Genomic DNA, 26,930 nt, shown 5'->3' with positions numbered 1-26,930 from the left:
TTATTCAAAGGCATGGCAATAACTTTTACTTCATTTTTATTATCTGATTTTTTTTTAAAAAAAGCAAACATGATAAGTTGGTTCTGTCTAAAGGGCACAGCCAGATAGCCAGTGACCTTTCCTCTAGTCTTTTAAGCAGCACAGAAAAAGCTATTTTAATCTGTTGTGTGCCAATAGCCATTTCTCTTCTGCTTCAGTAACATTTCACATTACAATTGAACAAATGAGGTCACCTTTGCAGTAGTTCTCTTGTCCCCTAAAACTTCATTCATTTCCTACTCTCCCTGTGACATAATAATAATATTGATGTGTCACCAAGTTGGTATTGACTCTTAACAACCACGTGATAGACTTTTTCCAGGAGGAACTAGGGCAGGCATGTCAAACTCGTGACATATTGTGACTTTTTCCCATTGCCAGCAATGGGGTGGGCGTTTCGGCGTGAGGCATCTGGCCCATGGGCCGGCAGTTTGACATGCCTGAACTAGGCCAAAGTTGGTCCTTCAGGTTTTCCAACGTGGCATCCATTCTTTCCATCTTTTCCAGCATTAGAGACTTCCCAACAGAGCTCAGTCTTTACATAAGGTGTTCAAAAATGAACCAGATCATTTGAGCCTGGGATGAGAACCTGTTTTGATTCGTTTGATAATCCATGGTATCCTTAGGACTCTTCTCCAGCTCTAAATTTCAAAAGCCTCCCTATTCTTCCTATCATGCATCTTCAAAGTCTAGCTTTTGCTTTCATAGAGTGTCACAGGGGAAAATCATTACCTGCACAATTCTGATCTTTTTTTCTGATGAGAACTCAAGAATAATATCAAAAAATAAGGTAAAGGTAAAGGTTCCCCCGCACATGCGTGCTAGTTGTTTCCGACTCTAGGGGCCGGTGCTCATCTCCATTTCAAAGCCGAAGAGCCAGCACTTGTCCGAGGATGTCTCTGTGGTTATGTGGCCAGCATGACTGGACACCAGAGGCGCACGGAACGCTGTTACCTTCCCACCATATTTTTCTACTTGCATTTTTACGTGCTTTCAAACTGCTAGGTTGGCAGAAGCTGGGACGAGTAACAGGCGCTCACTCTGTTACGCGGCACTCGGGATTCGACCCGCCAAACTGCCAACCTTCTGATCGACAAGCTCAGCGTCCTAACCCACTGAGCCACCGCATCCCTAATATCAAAAAATAGCGAAGCAGAAAAACTCTACTGGTCAGCCTCCTCTCATTTACATTGTAAGACCAATCCAGCAGAAGCTTTCAACCTTTTCATTTATTACAGAAAGTAGAGTCAGTCTCCCTATAGCCAGGAGAGATCACAAATAAGCATGCTTCCCCTCTTGTGTGAGAAAAGTATTTTTCGTGCAGGTCCTTCATAGGTTTGGGGGCCCTTGGGTTCTTATCTTCTGTTTTTTGCTCTGTCTTGACAACCTCAAAGTATTCTACTTTGGACACATTCTGCAAAGAGCCAGCTCTCTGGAGAAAGCTCTAATGCTGGGAAAGGTGGAAAGGAAGAGAAGAAGAGGAAATGCAGGGCTGTCAGAGCTCAGCGAAAGCGCCAGGATCAGCACCACTTTCCAGCTGATCGGTGCTTCTTTGGGGCTGTCAGGGCTCAGCGGAAGCACCAGGATCAGCGCCAGGCTCCAGCTGGAGCTTGGCGCTGATCCCGGTGCTTCTGCTGAGCCCAGAAGAAGCACCGATCAGCTGGAATGTTGCAGCATCTCCAGGGTCTTGTGATTTACGTTCAGATGCTTGGCAACTGATTCATATTTATGACGGTCACAGTGTCCCAGGGTCATGTGAAGTGACCAAAACCTGCGGCAACCACCCAGCAGATGGGGGGGGTGAAATAAAAACCAAACATCCCCCACCCCACCCCCACTGCCAATCCTCAACAGAAATGCCCAGTGGCGCTCTTCCTCCTGTCTGAGGTTTTCAATGTTGTGAGCATTTCTGTTGAGGATTGGCAGGTGTCTTGCTCGGCTGTGGGGGCACTTTTTTCAGTGCCATTGTAGCTTTGAACAGTCACTAAGTCAAGGACTACCTGTACTTCATCACTTTTTTCCTTTTTTTTTTGGCCATCAAGTTTTTGACACCTTGCTAGGCGACTGGTGGTACTCGGATGTTGCCATATCCTAAAAGTGGTACAATGGGTGAAAAGGTTGAAAAGTCCTGGTCTAAAGGGTCTCTGGGAGTCGAAAAGAACTTGTTAGCGTATAATTAAGCAGTCAACTTGCCTGCAGAAGATTTATGGAACAATCAAAAGCTTACATGCTATTTTGTGATGCTGAGATCATCTAATATTGATCCTATGGTGGAAGAGAGATTTTTTTTCCCCTGTATGTATGTGCATGCATCATAAAAATGTCCATTGTGTGGTGAATGTTAAGGCTGCAGTTAAAAGCATTTACCAGTAGTTGCATAATTGGGTTCTGAGATCCTTAAGAGGAAGACCTTTCTAGAATCCACAGTATCCAAGATTACAATTTCTCATTTGACAACAGTGAGAAAGACACACAGAGATCTTTGTTTGTTTTTTGCTCTTGCCATTGCTTTTCCTATTAAGAAACAGAAAAGGGAGGGAGAGAGATTTTGCATACAGCATAATGTGTAGTTTGGAGTGATGGCTGATTTCTTCTCGGAATAAATCAGATTTTGAACACTTGTGGAGCAATCTAAAGTTTTATTTTCTTGCAACCAGTTTTGATTTGGAAGCACGTTCTCCAACATGCTGCTTTTCTCACAGAACAAAGCTTTCCCTATGTAATCTCATTGTGAGATTAATCCCCACTCACAAACTGGAGTCTGGGGCATTGGGATAGCTGTTGAGAGAATTGTTAATTTTCCAATTCCTTGCCAGTAATAGAATTCAACACTTATTTCAGTTCTGGGGGAAATGTGGGAGATTTGGGACAAAACTAGTGCAGATACTTTACCCTACTATCCATTCTTTCCCTGGGCTTGTGGCTTTATGAAAGTTGATCAGTGTTTTTATGAAACTGAAATGAATCAGTTCTGCTTCATGATTGCACCAAACATACATTTCAGTTCTTATTCAGGAGAATGACTAACAGCCCAGGAATAGCACGATATCACTGTGGGAACAATTGATGAGAGCTTTGTCACTTATAAGCATTGCCTGCCTCAGCTTTCCTTTATCAGGAAAGCCATAAGAGTATTTTTGAAAACACAGGTATTGACGCACAAGTAATCAGAAACAATTTGTTGGTGAGATCACTAATCTGATGATGTTTTTCCAAGTACTTGTTGTAATATGTATTTATCTAGCTTGCAATATGTATGACTTCAGTTCAGTATTTATTCCTCCCTAATAATGTAATATGTATATTCATCAAGATATTGTTCCTCATAATTTATGCTAGTGTATTCCTTGTGTTCAGACAGCCAGTTTGGCATACAGGTAGTCCTTGACTTACAAGAGCTCGTTTAGTGAGCGTTCAAAGTTACAGCGGCAGTGAAAAAAGTGACTTATGACCATTTTTCACACTTGCAACCTTTGCAGCATCCCCATGGCCATGTGATCAAAATCCAGATGCTTGGCAACTGGTTTCTTTGCTGTGCGCAAAGGTGATGTGATCCCCTTTTACAGCCTTCTGACAAGCAAAGTCAATGGGGAAGTCGGATTCACTTAACAACCGGGTTACTAATTTATCCACTGTGGTGATTCTCTTAACAGCTGTGGCAAGAAAGGTTGTGAAATGGGGCAAAACACACTTAACAAGTGTCTCACTTTAACAACAGAAATTTTGGGCTCAGTTGTGCTTGTAAGTTGAGGAGTACCTCTAGTGATTGAGGCACCAGGCTAGAAACTGGGAAACCAGGAGTTCTAGTCCCATCTTAGGCACAAAGTCAGCTGGGTGATCTTGGGCCAGTCACTCTCTCTCAGCCCTAGGAAGGAGGCAATGGCAAACCACTTCTGAAAAAGCCTTGCCAAGAAAATTGCAGGGATTTGTCCAGACAGCACCTAGAAGTCAACTGATTGATAACGGTAACGATAGCGATAACAATAACGGTTATATTTATTTGTGTTTCTTATTTCTGCACCCTAGGCTTGCAGACAGGACAAAAGGCACCAACTGATCCGGAAGCGAGAGCCGCACACTCACAGCCACAATGGCAGAAGATGCTGATATGCGCAATGAGCTAGAAGAAATGCAGCAGCGGGCTGATCAGATAACAGATGAGGTAAAAGAAAAGGACAGAGAAATAAGTGCAATACGAGGAGCTGAGCACCGCTGAAGGACAGGAAGCTGGGGGTCCTGCTTTGTTTATTTACCTCCCCTGCGTTACCTTTGAACTGGACGAGGGATTAGAACTTGAAACTTGCCTATTAAAGCTAATCTCTGCCCAAAGGGCAATGAAGGGATAAAAAATAATGAACGTTTTTTGATAACCTAGTTTTGCTGCCATGTCCTCATTGTACTTCTGCCACCCATACTTTTAGGCAGCTTTAGATCATCCTTGGCTTTTTAACTTTAAAGTAGTGGGGTTTTTTTCCCCCCTCAAGCTGGCAAAAACATGTGGCATTTTTATTCTTGCTGCTATCTGACAGGCTTCACCAACTAACTTAGGTTGGTGTTGATGTGGCTGAAGGGTGGGATCAGCCTAGCAACTATTGGCCATGTTAGGCTGGGATGGGCATTTCTCTTCCCCTGCGTCCTATGGGGAAAGAGATCCAGCCGCTTCCTTATTTCCTATATCTCTGAGCAGATCCCTCCTTTTGAAAGAAGCATAAGCCCAACCAACAGATAACAGGCCTTCCCGACCTTTCATCGATTGGCGGGGGTTAATTTAAACATGATTTCAATTCTTTTTCAAAAGAGTGTTAACCTTTTTTTTTTTGAAAGTAGCCCCGGAAATAACTGATGAGGCCTTGAAGGTTGGGGGTGGAGTGTGAAATTATATCTTCTCCATTTCAGCGTGAGAAATCCTAACTACCCCTAAGGGCTAGTAAAGGGGCTTCAGTGCCTAGTTCTGAATTGATCCTTAGGCTGGGAGAGAAGGCGGGTGAAGCTGAAAGAGCCAACCGCCTGCTTTCTTTAGCCAACCCTTTCAGATTCGGTATCTGATCAACTCATTGGGATATGAAACCTGATGGGTAGAGCTGATTCCCCCTTTATTCCCGTGATCTATTTTGGGATACAGCCATGGTGGTGCAGTGGTTATAATGCAGTATTGCAGGCTAACTCACTGTTCACTGTCAGAAGTTCGATCCTGACCTGTTCCAAGGTTGACTCAGCCTTCCATCCTTCTGAGGTCGGTAAAATGAAGACCCAGATTGTGGGGGGGGCAATATGCTGACTTTGTAAACCACTTAGAGAGGGCTGTAAAGCACCGTGAAGCAGCATAGAAGTCTAAGTGCTATTGCTGTTAGCTTGGGCAAAGCCTGGGACAGCTTTTGACAGATGGCTACGCCAACTAATTTAGCATTTCTTTTGTATCTTCTTTTCTATTCATCCAACTCTGTTTCAGTTAAGGAAGGTGATGGATGGAAGTTCTTCTGCCAGCTGGGGATATTTGGAGGGAAGAGAGGGAAGCAAAGCTGTGGGAATCTTCCACTCTCTTTCCTTAATTTGCCCTATTTATTATACAAATAATAAAGAGAGCACTAGTATAGTTGGACTGGTGGACAGCACTCTGATCTATAAGGAGGAGCTCATTGTAGCAAAGTAATTATAGCAGGAATGCTGCCCAAGAGAAAGGCATATCCATGTTACATAACTGGATCACGAAGCTTTCACTGAAGATGAAAGAATCCGTTGGTATTACTTATACATAGCCTTTTGTACAGTGACAAATAGAATAAAAGTTCTATTATGTTTATAGGAGGTATTACCAAAGATCAGACATTTATATAGAGGAAACTAATATTTATAAACTCCCTCTAGGAATCTAATAGGATACTGTTGTAAATTAAAGACTAAAAGACCTTTGATCTGATGCAGCAAATCAAATTGCCTTATGCTTCTGCTAGCTATAGATTTATCTATAAATATCTACAATATTATTTGGTATCTGGAACATTATTTAAGTGAGAAAATTGAATAGCTTTCTACTAGAAATCAGATTGGCTTATTGGTTTTCTATATATTTTAAGAAGTGAATTGTGCAGAGAGCACCTGGAGGATAAAATGACACTGTTGCTATTACTGTATAATTTTATTTTACAATGCTAAATTTCTTATGAATGTTATACTGTTCTCCTGCTGTACTTTTTACTGTTGATAGCCATATGTTTATTGTTAGCTACTGATAATCTGTGGATAGCAGCAGGTATAAACAAAATAAACTCCATCCAACTCTCAATAAAATGAGATATAGAGTCTTGAATAAATAAACAAGGCTGTACAGGTACTGCAGTATTTTTCCCGAAATTGGAGAAATTTGATTTAAGTTTCTTTCTGCTTTTCATACTTAAATTTTGTCCTAGAATAATTTTTGACATTCAGCCACAGGTGAAGCAATCATAGTTTATGCAAACTTTGATAAATGATTCTTAGATTAATCTATATTACATTGTTGCTCTGAGAATAAATCCTAAATTCCTTGTACGGAAGATATAGTTTAAACATAATAAATTGGATCTTCTCTATAAACAGGAGATAAACATAATACTATTGATTTTATCTTCTTTTCATTTTTTATGTATTTAAGAAATGTATCATCTGCCCTCTCATATAGTGGTTCTGAAGGACTTCTATTAAAAATGATCATAATAGCATAATAAAAAGGATATGAAAAAAGATGAGTTCCTAAAATTAAAGCATAAATGCTTGGATACTAAATAAATTCCTAGACTCCTCCTGAATGATAACATGGGTGGTCTTTATTCCAAAACCTGCCTCTGAAAAAGCAGAATTTATTTTTTTTTTAATTCCATTTATATCCCGCCCTTCTCCGAAGACTCAGGGCGGCTTACAAGCTTAGCAGTAGCCTTCATTCTATGTATATGCCTGCTTATTAGGGCTTTCATACACCCCCCAAGCGGCATTATTACAAAGTCAGCTTATTGCCCCCAACAATCTGGGTCCTCATTTTACCTACCTCGGAAGGATGGAAGGCTGAGTCAACCTTGAGCCTGGTGGGATGCGAAACTGCACTAATTGCAGGCAGCTGGTGTTACTTAAGGAGGCATTAGCACACTGCTCCACCAAGGCTTTATTGTCAATGGTAAATGTTTTTGAGCCCAAATAAGTACCTTGTTAATGATCTATGCAGGATGGATATTTGACCAACAAATATTTTGTTAATCTTAACAGTGTTTTGTTTCTTTTCTGTATTAGTCCCTTGAAAGCACCCGTCGTATGCTGCAACTTGTTGAAGAGGTAAGACGGTTATGATTTATCTTGATTCTTCCTCCTGGCTAGCCAGAGCTGAGGCTTCTCAGTACATGACAAAGCATATCCACATTAGACTTACATAATGACTTTTCAAACACAATGAAAATGGTTATTTTAAACTGTTTTCTTTAGGGTGAATTTACACGCACTGCTACCATAAAGCCAAAGCTTTTTATGTGTGTGTACCTTCCTGTGAAACCATGATTGATTCTGATAGGGAGCATCCCATGTAACTCCTTTGTAAAGCCTCCTGTGACTGCTTTTGGAGGGCACATTACATGCATGTAACATTTCAATACTCTTGCACATCCTGTAAAATCAGAGGGAAAATTAGACATTAGGGAGCACTCAAAAGGGCCAGTGTTTTCTTGGCCAGTGAGACCAGCTTTCACTCAATATTTAACTCTGTTAGAAATATTTTGAAATTAGAACAAATAAATCCCCCAGAATTCGAAGAGGGAGTTGTAAAAAAATATTGGATTGGGCTTTATCACATTTAAGGTAGAACGATTAAAATCAATGAGATTCAAGCTAGCTACTTTAAGCCTGGCTAATTTCAGTGGTTCATTTGATACATGATGAAAACTGGATTGCATTGAAAATAACATGTTTTCAACATCCAGCCCACCGTTCTCTTTGACGGCCATCAGTCTTATGCAAAATGCCAAAACTGAATAAAAAAATACTGGAAGGAAAAAAATGAAGATAGAAGATGGACGGGAGGGGAGAGAAAATGGAAACCTAATTAAATTAAATTAAATCTAGTTTACACTACAAATCATACAGGTAATTCTCAATTTACGACCACAACTGAGTCCAAAATTTCTGTTGTTTAATGAGACATTTGTTAAGTGTTTTTGCCTCATTTTACAACCTTCCTTGCCACAGCTGTTAAGTGAATCACTGCAGCTGATAAGTTCGTAACTTATCTGGCTTCCCCATTGACTTTGCTTGCCAGAAGGTTGCAGAAGAGGATCACATGACCTTTGGGAAACAACAATGGTCATAAATAAGATTCAGTTACCAAGCATCTGAATTTTGATCACATGATCACATGATCACATGATCATGGGGATCACATGATCACATGATCATGGGGATGCTACAAAATGGTCATAAGTCACTTTTTTCAGGGCTGTTGTAACTTTGAATGGTCACTAAATGAACTGTTGTAAGTCAAGGACGACATGTACTTTGCACACTATAGTGTGGGCATGCTTGAGTTGCACTTGGGCAAATCCACCCAAAACATACCCAAGCTGACCAGCATCAGGTCTTTACTGTGAATAGGGTATGCTGGGTGTGACATGGATATGACTGAGGCCAATGGGCAAGTCTGTTCTTTGTCTTATTTGGAAGTGCTATGTTACATTGACAAACCTATCTTAGCAAAACACAGATTACATGCACAGTTTGTACGTGCTAGCTCTCCACATAAGCCATTTTGGTCTAGTGCCATGGTGGCGAACCTATGGGACGCGTGCCACAGGTGGCACGCAGAGCCCTCTCTGTGGGCACGTGTGCCATCACCCCAGTCCTAGGCCTTCAGCTGGGTTTTATAAAACCTTTTCGCTTTAGGCCTCCACCGCCGTGTGCAAAAAAAAAAGTTTCAATCAATCAATTTTAACTTCTCGCCGGAAAAAAAAGGTCTCGCAAAGTTGGAATTGATTGATTGAACTTTTTAGTCCCACCCAGTCTGCCGTTACCACCGCAGCCACACCCACCCAATGGGCCACACCCACCCGGCACCCAACGATATATAAGTGGGTTTTGGGTTGCAGTTTGGGCACTCGGTCTCTGGTCTAGTGGTTAAGGCACTAGGCTAGAAAGTGGGAGAGCGTGAGTTCTAGTCCCATCTTGGCCATGAAAGCTAGCTGGGTGACCTTGGGCCAGTCAGTCACTCTCAGCCCTACTCACGTCACAGGTTTGTTGTTGTTATTGGGGAAAAAGGAGGAAGGCGCTTCAGGTGTGTTCTCCACTTTGAGTTATTTGTAAAACATAATAAAGGTGGGATAAGAAAACAAACAAACACACAAAATCACTTTGAAGAGAAAATACTTTGAGAATGGTGGCAAAGCTACACAAAATTCCAGCTTTATCATTGGGATCTGGCATTCAAGCAGTTAACTTAATTAACTGCCTTAGAAAAGTCTTAGAAAACTATAGAGTATAGTAATAAAGCAGAGGAAATGAACCACATCTATTTATTTGGAGCTCAAGTTGCCTGGAAACCAGACAGAGGCAGCAAAACTCATCAGTCGACCAGTAATTTCAAAGCAGTTTGTCGGTAGATTGGGGTGGATTCCTTTTATCAGGGTATGAAACGAAAAGATTCCCTGAAACAGGTTATCCTGCAGGAGTGTTGAGCAGCAGTAGGTTTTTTTCCCCCCTGGTTTAATAATAACACCATTAATTTGCATCAATGAACCATTCAAATACACACACAGACACATAGAGGGAAATACCGTAAAATGTTTCAAAATTTTGCATATATGTTACCCTTTTGTAACCCATACATTCACACTGGAAGATTCATCAGCCATTTTATCCTTGTACTGCTGATGGAGATGGGAATGAGAAAAAAAAATGTACTTAGCTCTTCTTTTGACCATGTAATCTTCTGGTCTTAAAGTTTAGAGAAACAAAAGCAGCATGAGCATTAACTTATTAAATATATAATTTAATTTTGTATTTCCTGGCTGAGTCCCTCCCCCCTCCCCCCCACACAATCTAATGGGAGAATTTTGTCTTCTAAAAGAAAGGTTACCTTCTCTATACATTTTCACCAGAGAATTTGTATTTTCTCCCAGTCCCTGTGAAACATTCAAGAACTAAAATTCAGATTCTACGGTCAGAGTTCACCATGTTGCCTTTATGTTACTTCACCCTTAACATCTGTGGACATGACACTATGTACATTAGTGAGACTACGCGTTCAATTATACATGGACTCCTGAGCGAAATAGGTTGATTCAGGAAAAACAAACAAACATCAAGATTAAAGAAAGCTTTCTCTGAAGTGAGGCACATCGGAAGCTTTCTTGGTAATCTGGAGATTCAGAGACATAGATGAGGTTCCCATTTTTTTTAAAAAAAAATCACAATAGAGAGGGGAAGAATTTTATTATTTGTGGCTAGTCTGAAATCACAGTAAATAGTTTTCACAGTGGGGTATTGAAGAAACACTTGAAGGATTGATACATTGCAGGACGGATCCAGTGTTCTGTTTGCTTCTGAGATCTGTCATCCAGGTTTAGGAAAATTAAAAGAATTATGGTTAATCCAAAAGAATGCAACATTGGATATGTAATGCTTTCTTTTAGTTGCTGCTTAAATAGAAAGTGTGACAAATGGAACTTGTGTTTTATTCAGTTTAATTTTGTAGCCCCTGCTGCTATTCTCCTGCAATTGTTTTTTTTAAAAACTACTACAATGAAGTATGTCATTTTCATAATTTCCTGAAACATAAGCATAGGGAAAGGGGGAAAAATTACTTCTTTATTTAGTTTTATTTATTTATTCAATTTCTATAGGTGCCCATTTCAATCAATGTCTCTGGGCCACTTACAATTAAAAAAATATATTACAATAAAAAATACTAAAGAGATTTTTAAATCAATAGAAACATCAAAAATAAATAAATATATCAGCTGAGATACTTGGCCAGTTAGCTATACAGCCTTTAACACATTCAGCATCCCAGGCTCAGGAACATAGCCAAATCCTTTTCTACATAATTTTAAGACTCCTTAACCTGCCCACCCTCATCTGCCATCTATCCTTGCAAAAGGTTTTCAAATGTTTTGTTAATTCATTGTGATTTTATGGGAGAGAAATCTAGAAATTAGTTTGGATGAGATTTTCACCCATGCATGGGTGTGTAGACAATAGTTTCCTGTCCTTTTATTCATGATTCCTCTATCTACACTTAGCCAAAATCCTATCCTAATTCCAGATTGGATAGTTTTCATGTTTTAGCTAAATATTTAAGCATATACATACATAATATGCAAAAAGATTTTACATATATATGCACTATTAAACACACTCAAATGGCCATTGGTGCCATGTATATGTGTTGTGATCTAGCTCCACTGTTAATGATAGAGACTTTGACCAACTAATAATAATAATAATTTCGGAACAATAGGTTCCTAAATTTTGCAGAACAAAAATTGAGCCATCCTTTTTCTAATGACTTCTTCTTCTTTTTGAAATTATCTGGTGTGGCCATGAGTCCCAAGGTGAGTCATTCCAATCTGATGTTCTCCAAATAGCAACACTTATTTATTTATTTTTTTGAACCAGCCAGGTCAGTGTTTAAACTACAGAATTACCCTCCAATAGTTCTACTATTGGGACTGCAATTTTCAGAAGACCAGTAAGTATCCCCATAGATCAAGATAGGGAAGGTTCTCCTAGTAGTACTGATGCGGTACCTATTGAATTGTTTCTTTAGTGCTTACGACTGTATCCTTTACTCCTTCTTATTGCCTTCCTTCACTGTTTCCCTTTGATATGAGCTTGACTATTAGTTGTTTCACTAATTTCTTTCTCTCTCTATCTCTGTCTCTCTGTTTCATCTTGTTATTCACTGGAACGTAGAGCAAGGATGCTGGTATCAGGACCTTGGTTATGTTGGATGAGCAAGGAGGTAAGTTCAGGTTATTTACCCAAAGAAGCATCTTTTGGGAAAAGTTAACTTTAGACCAATTAATGGTCTTACTAACACATGTATATACCCCGACAGGTGTTTGTTTATAGGTCTTGATTTGCACTGGAAAGATGTTCCTAGCACCAGCCTTTTGACTAAAATGAAAAGAAATCCTCTAATTAGAGCTACAGTATTTAAAATTTTAACAGTCCTTAATGTTTCGTTGAAGGGCAGGTTACTTTAGGGATCAGGTTCTCTGCATTCTGGAAGAAGAAGGAATTTTGATAGTGAAACTTGAGTAAGCCAAATAATGGGATATTCAGCACAACTGCATATAGGAAAGAGCCAGATCTCCCTATACTGTAAAACTTTCCAAAATTTATATTGGTGGTTCTTTTAAATGAAAGACTGTAAGTCATTCAAAATATGGAAATGTTCCATATGCTTTAAACAATTTTCTGTATACTCTCAACAATTTGGATTCACTTTGGCTGTTTTTTATTTTATTTTCATGTTTAATTATATTTGGAATTATGTTTAGGAAAGATGTAATTTTCATATTTGCACAATTGGGACAGACTGTACTTCCATTAGACCATGTCTCACAGATAATCTGATTCATCAAATGATGCAAATCTCAAAATTATTAAATTGGGCTCTGATACGGATTATTAGAATGCTCAGTTGACAGATCCCTTCAATTTCTTTGGATTTTTCTCTTGACTCTTTTAAGTTTCCTAGATCACTTGTTTTGATATTGAAGAAAATTCACAAGACTCAGCTGTCCATTTCAGAATAATGAGGACATTAGAATGGCTTTACTGAAATCAGGCCAAGGCCCCAAAAGCATTTTGTTTCTAACAGGAGAGAGGCAGATGCTCTGAAATGCTTGGGAGGAGATGCACTCTCCATAGCTTTTGTTCCTCTATGACTGGCATTTGGAGATAGCATGGTGTCCCCAGTATGTCTTCAAGATGAATTGCTTCTCATAGTCCTGTTGTCCATGAATTTATCCATTTCCCTTCTGATTCAATGGACATCAGCATACCTTGTGACAATAATTTCCACAGTTCAGCTATGAGCTGTGTGCTTTTTATTTGTTTTGTCTGCTTCAAATCTCCTTCCAATCTGTGTTCTGAAGGAGGAAGAAAACCTTCTGCCAGCTAACTTTCTACATGCCACACCTAACTTTATAAACTTTGATTATATTGTCCCCTTGGTAGTCCTTTCTCTAAACCAAATAATTAGCTTAGATCAGACATGTCAAACTGATGACGCGACGTATCGGGACTGTTTTGCCATTGCCAGCAATGGGGTGGGCGTGGCTTCCATGTAATGCGTTTGACACACCTGGCTTAGATTAAGAATTTATTTCTGGCTTTTTTAAAAAAAAATCATCAGTTCAATGTAAGAATGTTCAAGGTGCTGCCCAGTTGAAAAAAAATTACAGAACATTTATAATAATAACAAGAAGAAGAAGAAGAAGAAGAAGAAGAAGAAGAAGAAGAAGAAGAAGAAGAAGAAGAAGAAGAAGAAGAAGAAGAAGAAGAAGAAGAAGAAGAAGAAGAAGAAGAAGAAGATGATGATGATGAAGTTGGAAGGGACCTTGGAGGTCATTTAGTCCAACCCCTATACCATTTCAGACAAATGGCTGTCCAGTCTCTTCTTAAAAACTTTCAGTGTTGGAGCATTCACAGCTTCTGGAAGCACGTTCTTCCACTGATTAATTGTTCTAACTGTCAGGAACACAGGCAACTATTCACCAAAGAGAAACAATAAGTGGATTTTAAATCTTCATGGATTTGCAAGAGGAATGTGAGGGAAGGAACTGATACATTTTCAAGAGATATTGAGGTACCATGTAGTTATCACAAAGGTATCTCCCCTTCAGGAGTAAACAATGATGTCAAAAAAAGCCTCTTTGCTCACTCAGCCTCAGCCCTGCCTTCCATTTTGATATTGTTGACCGTCACTGTGGACATTTGACTCCACCCACAATGTAACAACTGCATAACTTCTAGGCTAGCTTGTGCTTTGGAGTTTTGTGAGTTGGAGAACCATTTGGCATTAGTAATAACAGGCCTTGTGTTTCTTGATTCGGAAGAAGAAGCCTAGATACCGAGAGGGGATTATTTGACCCATTGCCTAAAGTTCAATGGAAACTAAATGCTACTAATATCACAGGAAAATTATCCAGTACAACACTTCAGTTTTAGTAAGTTACTTCAAGCACATGCTCATTTAAGGTATGCTAGACGCCACAAGGCTGGTCCTTTTTAAGACACAAACTGTAGCTACGTATAGTCAGTTGGTGAATCCATGAGTCACAGCTCCACAAAGGCATCTCAGAAGGCTTCCATTACCCTGAATCCACAAATATATACTCCAAAATCAATGAAATTGAAAATTTGTAATATCAATACTTCCTTTGGTGGACAACCTATGGCCCTTACATTTTTAGCCCCTAGAATCTTGTCCATCTGTGCTGCTGAAATTCAGTGGCACACTGAATTATGTCAGGGCTATTTTAATATTTAAGAACCAGGGTGTTACCCTTACAATGTGTGTATTTTCCAGGTATGTATGAACCGTAGAAATTAATTGTCAGTTGCATCAGACATTCACTCCTTATATCATGGGTGTCAAACTCACTGCATCATGTGACGTGTTGCGACATATCACGACTTTTTTTGCATTGCCGGAGCTGGGGTGGGCGCTGCCTCCGCATGATGCAACTGACCCATGGGCCGGCAGTTTGATACCCTTGCCTTATATCCTTTCGTTTCCTAGCAATTGTCCTTGAACTTGTAGCAAAATACTGAGATATAAACTGCGGCTGCTACTCTAAAGCCAACTGAACATCATTCTAGCTGACATCATCCTTTTACATCTACATTAACTTTCTGTAATCAGGTTTACTAAATGTACACTTGCCAATTAAATAAAATGCCATATCAAGTACACAGGGCTGCAGATTTTTCTTTTTCTTTTTTTGAAGTAATTTTGCTTTTAAAATTCCTGGGAAACCCACAATACCACGTAGCAGTCATCTGGATTATGATGGATGGATAGTTCTCTTTTCAACTTCCTCTACCAGATCCTTATCTCTTACCTGCCATACAGAGTGGAGAAAGAAAGAAAGAAAGAAAGAAAGAAAGAAAGAAAGAAAGAAAGAAAGAAAGAAAGAAAGAAAGAAAGAAAGAAAGAAAGAGAAAGAAAGAAAGAAATCTCTGAAACCACAAAATCATTTCTCTCTAAACCTATTCTGTGATTTTAAAAGGCTGGCCTTTGACCTAACGGCTACAAAATTGTATTGTTTTCCCCCCTTCTTTATATTTAGCCATACGAACACAAATATTTTAGTTCTTGTGCAGAAAATACGAATAGAACCTGTTTCAGGTTGCTATTTCTTTTTCTTCTTTTTCTTGTATTAAATGGAATTAGTTTTTCCTTTTTAATTAAAGCGTTTCTTCGTTATTTTGTTTCTTTAGGGTGAAGGGTGGGAACCAATGTGATATGTCATTGAAATGAATATGTTTATGATAGTGGAAAATAGCTGAGGTTCAGAAGGAGTCACCCAGGGGACAATTCTACGTGTACTTTGCTGGACATAATTACTGCTAAACATGAGCATTTTTTTCTACCTAAATATTGACTGGATCGAGCTGTATGATTGTTTGTGCAATCTCAAATATTTACTTTGTGCTATTTGGCATATCTTAATAAGAATAATGATTCTTAGCCATTTTTAAAAGGCAATCTGTAACTAATTCAAGGCTAAGCCAACACAGTCTCAGTGGTATTTATAAAAGTCACTTATTATTTGCATATAAACCCAAATAGTGGGCTTGTTATTTATGTTATACTGTTCTAATGCAAATCAGGTGTAACTCCATTAAAGTGAAAGGAATTACACTGACCTAATAATGTCCTGGAAGCCATGGGAAGATCAGGTAAGCAAGAAATAATGCCCATCAAGGGGGAAAAAAAAGATGATCTTCTATATATTTTTATCTAACTATCCATCTATTTATCTATATATTGCATCTGCTCTGAGTCTCCCTAATTCTATGGCAGTCTATCCATCTGCTTCTCTGGACATGAAACTGGGTCTTCCACTTTATGTAATTCCTTTTACTCCACTGGGGTCACTCCTAGCATATAATAATGTCACTGACAGAGGAATAAGACCCATGGTCTTCTCTTCTTTAGAGATGGACCTCGGCCCAAAATTCAGATCTGAAGAGCCTCAGTCATTGAAAAAAGTTTGTATCTGGACATGGATCTTAACTCAGCTTCTCATATCCATTCTAAATACCATTATTAACTGTATACACTTCCACCGAGCAAACCAATTACATTTTCAACCATCATCAAACTCAAAGACATTTGTAAGTGGAAGTATTGTAGATATTGTCCATGGAAGGCAATCATTTAAAACTGTTATTAATGTACACAAATGCATTACAAGGTAATAATTCCATTTTTTTCTTTTTCTTGGATGTCATTGATGTCTTAGTAACTGGATGTATTGTATTATGTTTCTGGATTCTGAGGTATTTGACAGCACCTCCATTTCTCCCCACACACACACATTTTTGTTCTAATTAGCAGGCATCAAGCATTCTCCATTTCTTTCTTTTGTATATGGATGTATGTGTGTTTCACCATCTTAGTAAAAGGGACTGGTGTTTCTAGCCTCTAGGGTTGCTTCCATTTTTTGCTTCAATGCATCAGCTGCAATCAATGCATTGAGATGCCATCATAATAATTCTGTTTTCTCTATACATCATTTTTTTTCATTTTCTGTTGAAGACAAACAGCTACAACTAAAAAAAAAATCAATTCATTCCATACTGTCATCCCTTTGTCCTGACCAGAACAACTCGATCGCGTTGAAGAAGGCATGAACCATATCAACCAAGACATGAAGGAGGCCGAGAAAAATTTAAAAGATTTAGGGAAATGCTGTGGCCTTTTCATATGTCCTTGTAACAAGTAGGTACTCGGTGCCAGCGTTGCTCTGTAGTGTCCAGTTCTTTGTCACGAGTGAATGTCTGAAGTTTCTTTTCTTTTGTCTTTTTTTTTTCTTTGTCCCTTTCCATCTGCTTCATACTGTGGGGATAAAATGCTTGTGCTTAATCAGAACAACTGGAACGCATCGAAGAGGGAATGGACCAAATCAATAAGGACATGAAAGAAGCAGAAAAGAATTTGACGGACCTAGGAAAATTCTGTGGTCTTTGTGCCTGTCCTTGTAACAAGTAGGTGCTGCCTGCCTGCCTGCCTGCCTGCCTGATTTTTAGAGCACCCAAGGCTGACCTCAACAGAGCCTTGTGATGCTCATCCTTGCTTAAGGCACCTGGGCAGGATGAGCATGTGGCATGCAGAGAGAACACTTCTAGTTCCAATGCATTCATCTCATAGTGTAGACCAGAGGTTCCCAAGCTTTCTGACCAACAAACCACTTTGGCCCTGTCTCTAAAATCCCCCTTTGGCTACCCACGACTCTGGCTATCAGCTTTCAAATTTCCAACTTCCAGGGAATCAATGCAGTGGGCAGCCATCTGTCCCACCACTTATTCCCAAGACACGTCTCACTGCTATTTCCTGGAAATGCGAATGCTGACAGAGTGGCACATGGCTTCACATCAGTCCCGGTACAGAAAAGGCAGTGGCAGTTCACATGTCACTTCCCCTCCGTGGTGGGCCACTGCTGTAACGTGTTGGACAAGAGGAGAAGTTTGGTTGTGTGAACTACTTACTGCCATCCCAGAGTTCAACAGTGGCTTGTGTATTTACAGATTGGGAACCACTGGTGTAGACAATAGCAGGATTATAGTAGATGCATTAAAATCAGGCATACCATAGCAAAACCTTTGCTGTAGCACTTTTCAATGGTGACAATTTCAACATTTTATAGTGTGCACTATGCAGCATTAAATGATTTAAATTTCAAAAATTATGACCCTATGTAATCTTTTCTTCCTCTGAATAGCCTTTAAAGGAGTACGATTCACAAAATGATTATTTGTATTAAATACAAAAAAGAAAAGATTTGGAGATACATCTTGTTTTCCTTGTTTGATCCCAACCTATGGGAATGTAAAATATTGTCAGGAAAAAAAAGGCCTAGATCCGTTTTGCTCATAGCAGTTCTCCACTGTGTAGCGTAACACCAAGAAAATAATGTTGAAATAGATTAGATCTGCTTCCATATTACTGCCATGAAATGAAAGTGCAGCATTAAAAAAATTGATGTATGAGCTTTAAAGAGGGAACATAGAGAAGAAAGAAAGAGTGCTTAGATAAATAAGAGGTTTAGTGTGGAGCGAATTATTGAATGATTAAAGCATTCACATTAAAACATTTATAAATATTAAAACAGGCACAGAATGGTGAGTGTCTGTTTGTATGTGAGTATGCATATGGCCTTGCAATGTACTATAGCTTTTGGTTTATAACTTTGATAATTTGCTTGGACATCTTGAATGAGAAATAATTCTAGTAATTAAATTGCTCCATTCAGTATTCAGGTTGTTTTGTGATATGTAGACAAGCTGGGAAGGGTTTTTTTAAAGATTAAAAATATTTGGGGGCTGTTATATTTCTTATATTTATTCAGAAAGACGGAATCTGCTCTCCCAAGTAATCCTGTTCAAAGCTTTGGAAACCAATCAGATGTCTTAAAGCAGTATCTTTCAATCTTGGCCAATTTAAGAGGGATGGATTTCAATTCCCAAAAATCTCCAGCCGGCTGGGAGTTGAAGTCCACTCCTGTCAAAGTTGCCAAGCTGAGAAACACTGTCTTAAAGAATAAAGAAAGAAATCTAAACTTGTGCAGTTATTCTACATATATGCCCTTTTAGACCCAATGATTCAGTGCTGGCAGTTTGATTTAGACTTTCCCCACTGAGGACTGGCTTCCCTTAAACACTCAACACCATCCCAAGTAAGAAGATTGGAGTGGAACATTGGAGCTCAACTGTGTCATTGAAAGGCAATGATTTGAAAGGGAGTAGCAAGAGTTCTCCGAAAATTCTAAAAAGATGAACATACTGCTGACCCTAATAGATATAAAGTCTATATATTTTTTTCTTCCATTCAATCATATCTGACTCTCGAGAACTGCCCGGAGAAATCCCTAGGCAGTTTTCTTTGCATTTTTTCCCCCAGAATTGATTTGCCATTGCCTCTTTCCTAGGGCTGAGAAAAAGTGACAGGCTTAAGATCAACCAGCTGGCTTTGTGCCCTTGGTGGAACTAGAAGTCACAATCAGTGGTGGGATTTAGTCAATTCGCACCAGTTCGGCAGAACCGGTAGCTAATTTTTTGTTGCCCAGGCCCAGAATGGACTTCCGGAAGGGGCATCCACACAGAGAAACGGTTGTTCACATATTTGAATCCCACCACTGGTCACAATCTTCCAGTCTCTAGCCTGGTGCCTTAACCAATTCACCATGCTGGCTCTCATTAAGTTTATATACTTTCTCAAGATACGAATTTCAGACCAACCTGTGCTTATCAAGTAACAAAAATCTGGACTGGGCCATGGAATACTAGACCCCAAACTGGTTAGTCAAATGGTGATGAGAAGAGAAAAGATGCAGTGAATCAGCAGCTCAAGCAGAAGTGGCAAATGCATGGCTCTCTAGCAATGCCTGAATGCCACCTCCTATCAGCTTTGGTTAAGACACTTATGATGCACAAAGGGGTTGCAGCCCAACAATTTCTGGAGGATCATACTGTCCATGGCCAATCTGAATCCCCCCCACCCGCAAATATTACTATGTACAGTGCATACCAAGTTTTCCAAATAGCACTTCACTCTTACTGCTGTGTTTAATCCAATTTAACAGCCTCGTCTTATACATCAACACTAAAAACTATTAGAGCACTTTAAAGGCGGAGTTGTTATTATTGTGTGCATTTTCCCTAGGAGCACATCTTGTTGGATTTACCGCCAAGGGGGCATGCACAGGATTGGAGCTCTGCGGTGCAATTCTACTCATGTACTTGTTTCAAAGAAATTCGATTGACTTTTGACCAAAAGCAATTGATTTTCAAAGCAACATCTGTGCAGTGAAACATGTCAGCAACCAGCCCTGCTTGAAATAAGAAGCCAAATGAATGTTTGAACAGATGTGTTCGCTGTCTTTAGAAAGCTTTTAAATGGTGCCAGTTTGGGCACATATTAGAGGTTTATTAACATTGCTGGACATTTTCTGTTTTGGAGGAGAGCATGTTTTCATGTGCAAACTTAAGGAATATGCTTTGCTGAAACTAGTAATACAGTTTAGATGGCTCTAACAACCCATCACGTTTGAGCGTAATTTCAATTTGTAGTCTCCAAATTCTTCTACCATTAAAATATGCAAGGATGCTGCACACATTAATACTGTATTGCCTGTTATCTCTGGTATGCCTAGATTTTAATTACTCTGTGGCGGCTCAGTCAAAGATGGTTCCTCTGAAAAACTCCATATTTAACTTTAGACAATATCTCACCAAGATACTTTCCAGGACCTAATGTTTTAGATTCTCACCATAACAGAAGATCCATTTTTGCCTGCATCCCACTTGCTGTGTAGGCTGTATAACTGCTAGTGCGTTAAGAGAATGTTGGACCATGGAGGCAGCTGTGCTTTCTTGAGAATGCTTCTCAGTTCTTATTCATGCCTGTATCTGGTGCATGAAATATCTCTTTATATATACATACGTAGAGGAATTTCCTTTTCTGAGGCTCAACCGCTACACATGCTTGTATTCTTTCTTTATTTCCCTGCACTCATCCCAATATGGCCTGATTTTACTTTCTGTCTCTGTGGATAAAGGTTTGTACATCAACTCTAGATCTCTAGTTACTCTCTCCAAGTACCGATATATTATTAAAATATCTTGCCAAATTGACCCATCATGCGTTATGGCAAAGAAGCCTCTGTGAATCTCCGTTCTTCTAGCATCATATTGGAAAAATTGTTGGATGTAAAAGTTCTTTGTGCCACGTGATCAAGAAAGGAGCCTTGGCCACTGTGCTTAAAAAGGTGGCCAAGTCTGTTTTTTGTTTCATCTTAGTCTTTTTTAAATCTAAGACAATGTCTCACCGTGATGTGATGTACACACTTCCCTTTGCAGTTCTGTTTTCATGTCTGTCTAGAAGTGCAGTCCCTCCGTTTGGTGTCCAAATATACATGTGTCATGAACAATAGCTGGACGTTTCCTAGTTGTGTTTGTTTATTCTTGTGTTAATCAAGCAAGTCCCCCCCTCCAAAAGCCACCAACTTGGCCATGATGATTGGCACTATTGGAAATGAAATTTGCAAGCATCAGAGTTGTGGCAACAAATAAAAAGAAAGGAAATGCTTTTGTTCCACTTTATGATATATCGGTATAACAGAATGCCCCCTTTTGTCAAAAACAATCCATTTGCTTGACTCAGCTCTTAACTCCGAACAAATAATAAGATGTTTTGCAGCCGGCTCTCCCCTGTCTTGCTTGCTGCATTGTTACTCACCTCCTGTTTTTGCATAGGCTTAAATCAAGTGATGCTTACAAAAAAGCCTGGGGCAACAATCAAGATGGAGTTGTAGCTAGCCAGCCTGCCCGTGTTGTGGATGAACGAGAACAGATGGCCATCAGTGGTGGATTTATCCGCAGGTGAGGATTTTGAAGATTGTTATTCTTCCTTTTTTTTCCTTTTGAAAATGCAGCCTTCCTTCCCTTCCTTCTTTCCTGTTACTGGCATAAAGAAGAAATGTCTCCAGATGGTCCTATGGAGAGTGTTAGTGTTGTTTATTCCTAGTTTGTAGAGCCAAAATACATTAGTCAAGCTATACCAGAAATTTCCATTGACATTCTCTTGAGTACTTAGGAGGGATTCTGAACATTAGCATCAGCTGGGAGGCTTTCCACCCCCTTAACCCCTTACCCAAATTGGTAGATAGTTGAAAGCCAGAAACTTTTTAGCCGTGTATCCCTAGAGCCAAGAGATTTAGTAGGGATGAGAATGACAAGGCAACCAAAGATCCTCCATTTTTTGTAATAGATAATAACACTAACAAATGACCAAAAAAGGAAGAGAAACTCAGTTCCCATTCTGTCATAGTCCCCTTCAACTAGAGAGAGTATTCGATCAGGCAATTGCCAACAGCAGGATGAAGGGAAAGGACTGAGGTTTGAAACCAGTGAAAATATGGGCCCTGCCTGGCTCTATTTGCAGTTGACCATGACACTGTTGTCATACTCCAACCATTTCGGTCTACTCCCTGGAATTGTTAATTTTTGCATCCAGGCATGAGTAACTCAGCCTTAGCTCATGGAACAAACATTCTTAAGCCATTTCGAAGTGTACAAGTAGATTTTCCCTCCTAAGCCAACACTATCCTAGGTTATCAAATTGTGTAAAATCTGCCTTTGCTACACATTAGCTTAAAGGCAAGGGCAGATGACCTCTTGTAGGCATGAACAGTAGTATGTTTGTAGTCGTGGGTAACCCCTCTCACCTTCTGGTCTCTAGTCAGCCTTTGCTACTAGCCAGCTGTTTCTCTCCAACATTGACCTTCTCCATTTGCACTTAATTTTCTGAGGGTTTTTTCCCCCCATAATGATTGTAAATCTCCTAGAGTCGCCTTTGGCAAGGTGGGTGGTATATAAGTTTAATAAATGAAATCAATGATTATATAGCAAACAAATTCCTCCCATACCTGTTATCTTTCCATGTTTCTGTTTCACATTATTTCAGTTTGGTAGTTGTCCAGATAGAGTATAAGAAGGGGAGCAAACAAGTCAACCTTGAGACCCCCACCCCAGGTAAAATGTGAAAGTCAGCCTTCCCTACTGTGAGGCGTTTTCTCAAATAGATGTAACTGAGGTAGGCTAGGGAACGTTGATGGGAAGAATGTTATCCTGGCATTGTTTGGTACCAGCTCAAGGGTGATGGATAGCACGTTACCTCAATAGTGGGAATACTATTAGTAAAATTTATTTGTTTGTTTGTTTGTTTTCTGCCCATCTTATCACAAGGTAGTAATAGTTCCTAAGGAACAGTTATTCATATAAATATCCAGGGCTGGATAAATTGTATTCTAGGGAAGTGAGGAAAAAACATTGATGTATATGTTGAGCCTCTTCATATTATCTCTGGAAAATTTTGGAGAACTCGGGAACTGCTGGAAGAGAACAGATAATGCCCCAATCTCTAAAAAGGGGGAAAGAGTAGTTTGAGAAACTCCAGACCTCTCAGTCTAGCAAATACTTTGGGAAAACCACATAGCAGATCATAAAGGGAGAGATTTGTAAACACATTGAAAACAATATAATAAATACCAGAATGCATATTCACTTTTTCTTACTTTTTGGAACCAGGTGACTTTCTTAATATATTACTGGAGTATACCGAATGATTTGGTACAAACCAAAGCATTTCACAAAGTCCACTGTGACATTCTCAGTAGCACGCTAATTAACTATGAGCTGGATGGCATGACAAATAAATACATCAAATGAGAATCAAATGAGCTGCCACCAGGTGCATTTGAAGATCCTACAGTATTCTCTTCATTATTTTTTATGAATGACTTGGGTGAGATAGAGGAGATTCTCAAATTTACAGATGACACAAATTTACAGATGACACAAAATTGAGTGAGACAGTAAATTTCCTAGAAGCTGGAAGTAAAGTGCAAAACCTTGTTCACATGACAGAGAAATAGGTGGAAAATAACAGAATGATATTTAACAAGGGCAAATGCGAATGTTCTTAATTTATTGGGGGCAAAATTGCGAAACATCTAAATAGGAAGCAGGAGTACAGTATAGTTAGAAAAAAAGGGTAAATGCAATTTTAAACCTCTGAACATCAACAGACGTATCATTTCCAAATAACGGAAAGTAAAATTCCCTTTTCTTCTGTGGCAGTCAGATCCCATTTCAGCTACTGCATCCAGTTCTGGACATGAAATAAACCAAAAAGGGTTGAGAAAAGACTAATAGCTAATATAAACAGGGCTAGTCTGGTCTAGTGGTTAAGGCATCAGACTACAAACCAGGAAACTGAGTGCTAGTTCAGACATAGGCATGAAAGCTGACTGGGTGACTTTGGGCCAGTCATCCTCTCTCACTCCAGCTCATGTTTCAGGGGGAAAATAGGAGGAAAGAGTATTAGGTATGTTTGCCGCTTTGAGTTATTTATAAAAATAATAAAGGATAGACGAGAGATGAGAGATGAGAGAGATAGAGATGAAGATAGATAAGTGTAGATGGTTGGGGATTAGAAACTAAGATGATGATGATGATGATGATGATGATTGGAAGGAAACCCTCAGGCAGGAAACCCTATACAGACAAATGGTTGTCCAATCTCTTCTTAAAAACCTCCACTGTTGGAGCACTGATTAATTGTTCTAGCTATCAGGAAGTTTCTCCTTAGTTCTAGGTTGCTTCTCTCCTTGATTAGTTTCCATCTTGTTACTTCATGTCCTGCCCCCAGGTCCTTTGGAGAATAGCTTGACTCCCTCTTCTTTGTGGCAGCCCCTGAGATATTGGAACACTGCTATCATGTCATTCCCCCTCATCCTTCTCTTCATTAAACTAGACATACCCAGTTCCAGCAACCGTTCTTTATATGTTTTAGACTCCAGTGCCCTAATCATCTTTGTTGCTATCAATTTCTTCATTATTATCAAGTTCTTTGAGGAATATACAGAACCAGGAAAAGAAGAATAAAATAGTATCTTCCCGCGTTTGAAGACATTGCACAGAAGAAAGTCAAGAACTATTCTGTATTGTTTCAGGAGTATTGAGTATAAAATAATGGATTTGCATTACAAGAAAGCAAATTCTCGTAGACTATTGGATAAAACTTCTTAAAAGTAGGTTGGCAGTAGAACCATTTCCCCAGTTAAATATCTTCCCCTCACTGGATATGTTCAAGCAAAGGCTAGGCAGCCATCTGTTCAGATATTTTAATTAGGATTCTGGCATTGAGTAGAACATATGGCTTGATGGTGGTTTTATCCAGGTCCATCATCTTTTCCTTCAGGAAAAAAAAAATTATGTGAGGCACCAGGAAACTCTCTACATGTAATGTCACTCCATTTGCTAATAACATAAAGTTGTTTAAAAAAAACCCTCTAGAAAGAACCAATATGCAAATTACAATGATAATGTTCACTAAATATGTGCAGAAAGGAGTGACAATGTGCCTGAGTATTCCCACTTATTGTGTCCTGACGTCCTGCTGCTTCTTCTGTGACTTCTATAATTAGTCTAAAACAGGGGTGTCAAACTCAATTTCATGCAGGGCTGCATCAGCATTGCGGTTGCCCTCAGGGGGCCGGGTGGGTGTGGCCTGGGTGGGCGTGGCCTACTGGGTAGACGTGGCTAAAGTGCATATGGCCTACTGGGTGGGCATGGCCAGCTCTACATCGTTCAGGCCAAGGCAGTGGGGGCCGTTCCCTCACTGTTTCCAGGATGGCTTCGCGGGCCGCATGAAACCACTTCACGGGCCAGATCCAACCCCCGGGCCTTGTGTTTGACATGTCTGGTCTAAAAGGTATGCCTATGCAGTATTCTGACACAAGATTCAACTTGTGACTGTTGTGGAAGATTATATCCTTTATTTTGCTCAATGCTTGTTTTTATACAAGCCCAGAAAATTTTAGATACGGCCATCAAATAGTGTTCCTTTACATTAATAAATAAGCATAACTTTGGATAAACATCTATGCCTTGGATAATACAGTTCAGTCCGGTTTTAACTCTCCTCCTTCCACAGGGTAACAAATGATGCCCGAGAAGGTGAGATGGATGAAAACCTCGAACAGGTCGGCGGCATCATTGGGAACCTCCGTCACATGGCTCTAGATATGGGCAATGAGATTGATACGCAGAACCGCCAAATGGACAGGATCATGGAGAAGGTAAAAGAGATGAGTTGCCACTGGCATTGACACTCATAGTTGGTCCAGATGCATTCTGGTTCGAACTGTTCATAAGATATTTTTTTCTAATAACTTCCAAGTGTGAAGGAGAATATTTGTAGCTCAGGGCTGAACATGAGGGATCCTTAGTGCTCTCTGAGCTTGCTTGTTTTCTTACAGACATTTCATTACCCTAACCAGGTAATGTAAGAGCCTTGGTGGAGCAGTGGGCTAATGGCTCCTTAAGTAACACCAGCTGCCTGCAATTAGTGCAGGTTCGCATCCCACCAGGCTCAAGGTTGACTCAGCCTTCCATCCTTCCGAGGTAGGTAAAATGAGGACCCAGATTGTTGGGGGCAATAAGCTGACTTTGTAATAATGCTGCCTGGGGGGGGCAAAAGCCCTAATAAGCAGGCATATACATAGAATGAAGGCTACTGCTAAGCTTGTAAGCCGCCCTGAGTCTTCGGAGAAGGGCGGGATATAAATGGGATTAAAATAATAATAAAAAAAAACATCATACCAGGACTAGCACTGATGATATTGCCTAGTTTGGGTAATGAAACTTATGCAAGAAAACAAGCAAGCTCAGAGAGCACCAAGGACCCCTCGATTTCCAATGAGGCCAGGACTAAATCTATTTTTTAATTATTATTTCAATCATCTGAAATATTTTTATTTATTTCAATCATCCTTGAAAGAAGACAGATGAGCATAACAGGAATAGTATTGGTGTGGGAACATGAGACAGATTCTTGAACTACTGCTCAGTATTAATATAGTCTGCATTAGACTGTCACACAATTCTGGCAACGGACACACACACACACACACACACACACACGCTCCCAGATATCCATTACTCTAGTACAACTTTCTCGAGAACATTGCCATCTTGACCCTTTTCCTCCGTGCCTCTTTTCTCCAATTCAGGCTGTTTCCAACAAAAACAGGATTGATGAAGCCAATCAACGTGCAACAAAGATGCTGGGCAGCAGTTAA

The 26,930-nt window shown here is 39.6% G+C and overlaps 1 protein-coding gene across 1 annotated transcript; it reads left to right on the top strand.

Annotated features, from left to right (window-relative positions):
- Positions 1 to 4,129: 4,129 nt before the first annotated feature.
- On the top strand, positions 4,130 to 26,930 carry SNAP25 (synaptosome associated protein 25; the record flags this gene model as incomplete). The annotated part of the gene is made up of 7 exons (XM_081314343.1): positions 4,130 to 4,201; positions 7,300 to 7,341; positions 11,962 to 12,010; positions 17,157 to 17,274; positions 21,541 to 21,666; positions 25,784 to 25,928; positions 26,862 to 26,930. The coding sequence occupies 7 exons, from the start codon at positions 4,130 to 4,132 to the stop codon at positions 26,928 to 26,930; spliced, it is 621 nt and encodes a 206-aa protein (XP_081170469.1).

The sequence above is a fragment of the Vipera berus genome (assembly GCF_964194415.1).
Source record: "Vipera berus genome assembly, chromosome: 1".
Classification (NCBI taxonomy): domain Eukaryota; kingdom Metazoa; phylum Chordata; class Lepidosauria; order Squamata; family Viperidae; genus Vipera; species Vipera berus.
Note: the sequence above shows the minus strand (reverse complement) of the source record. Positions and strands in the feature narration are given on the sequence as shown.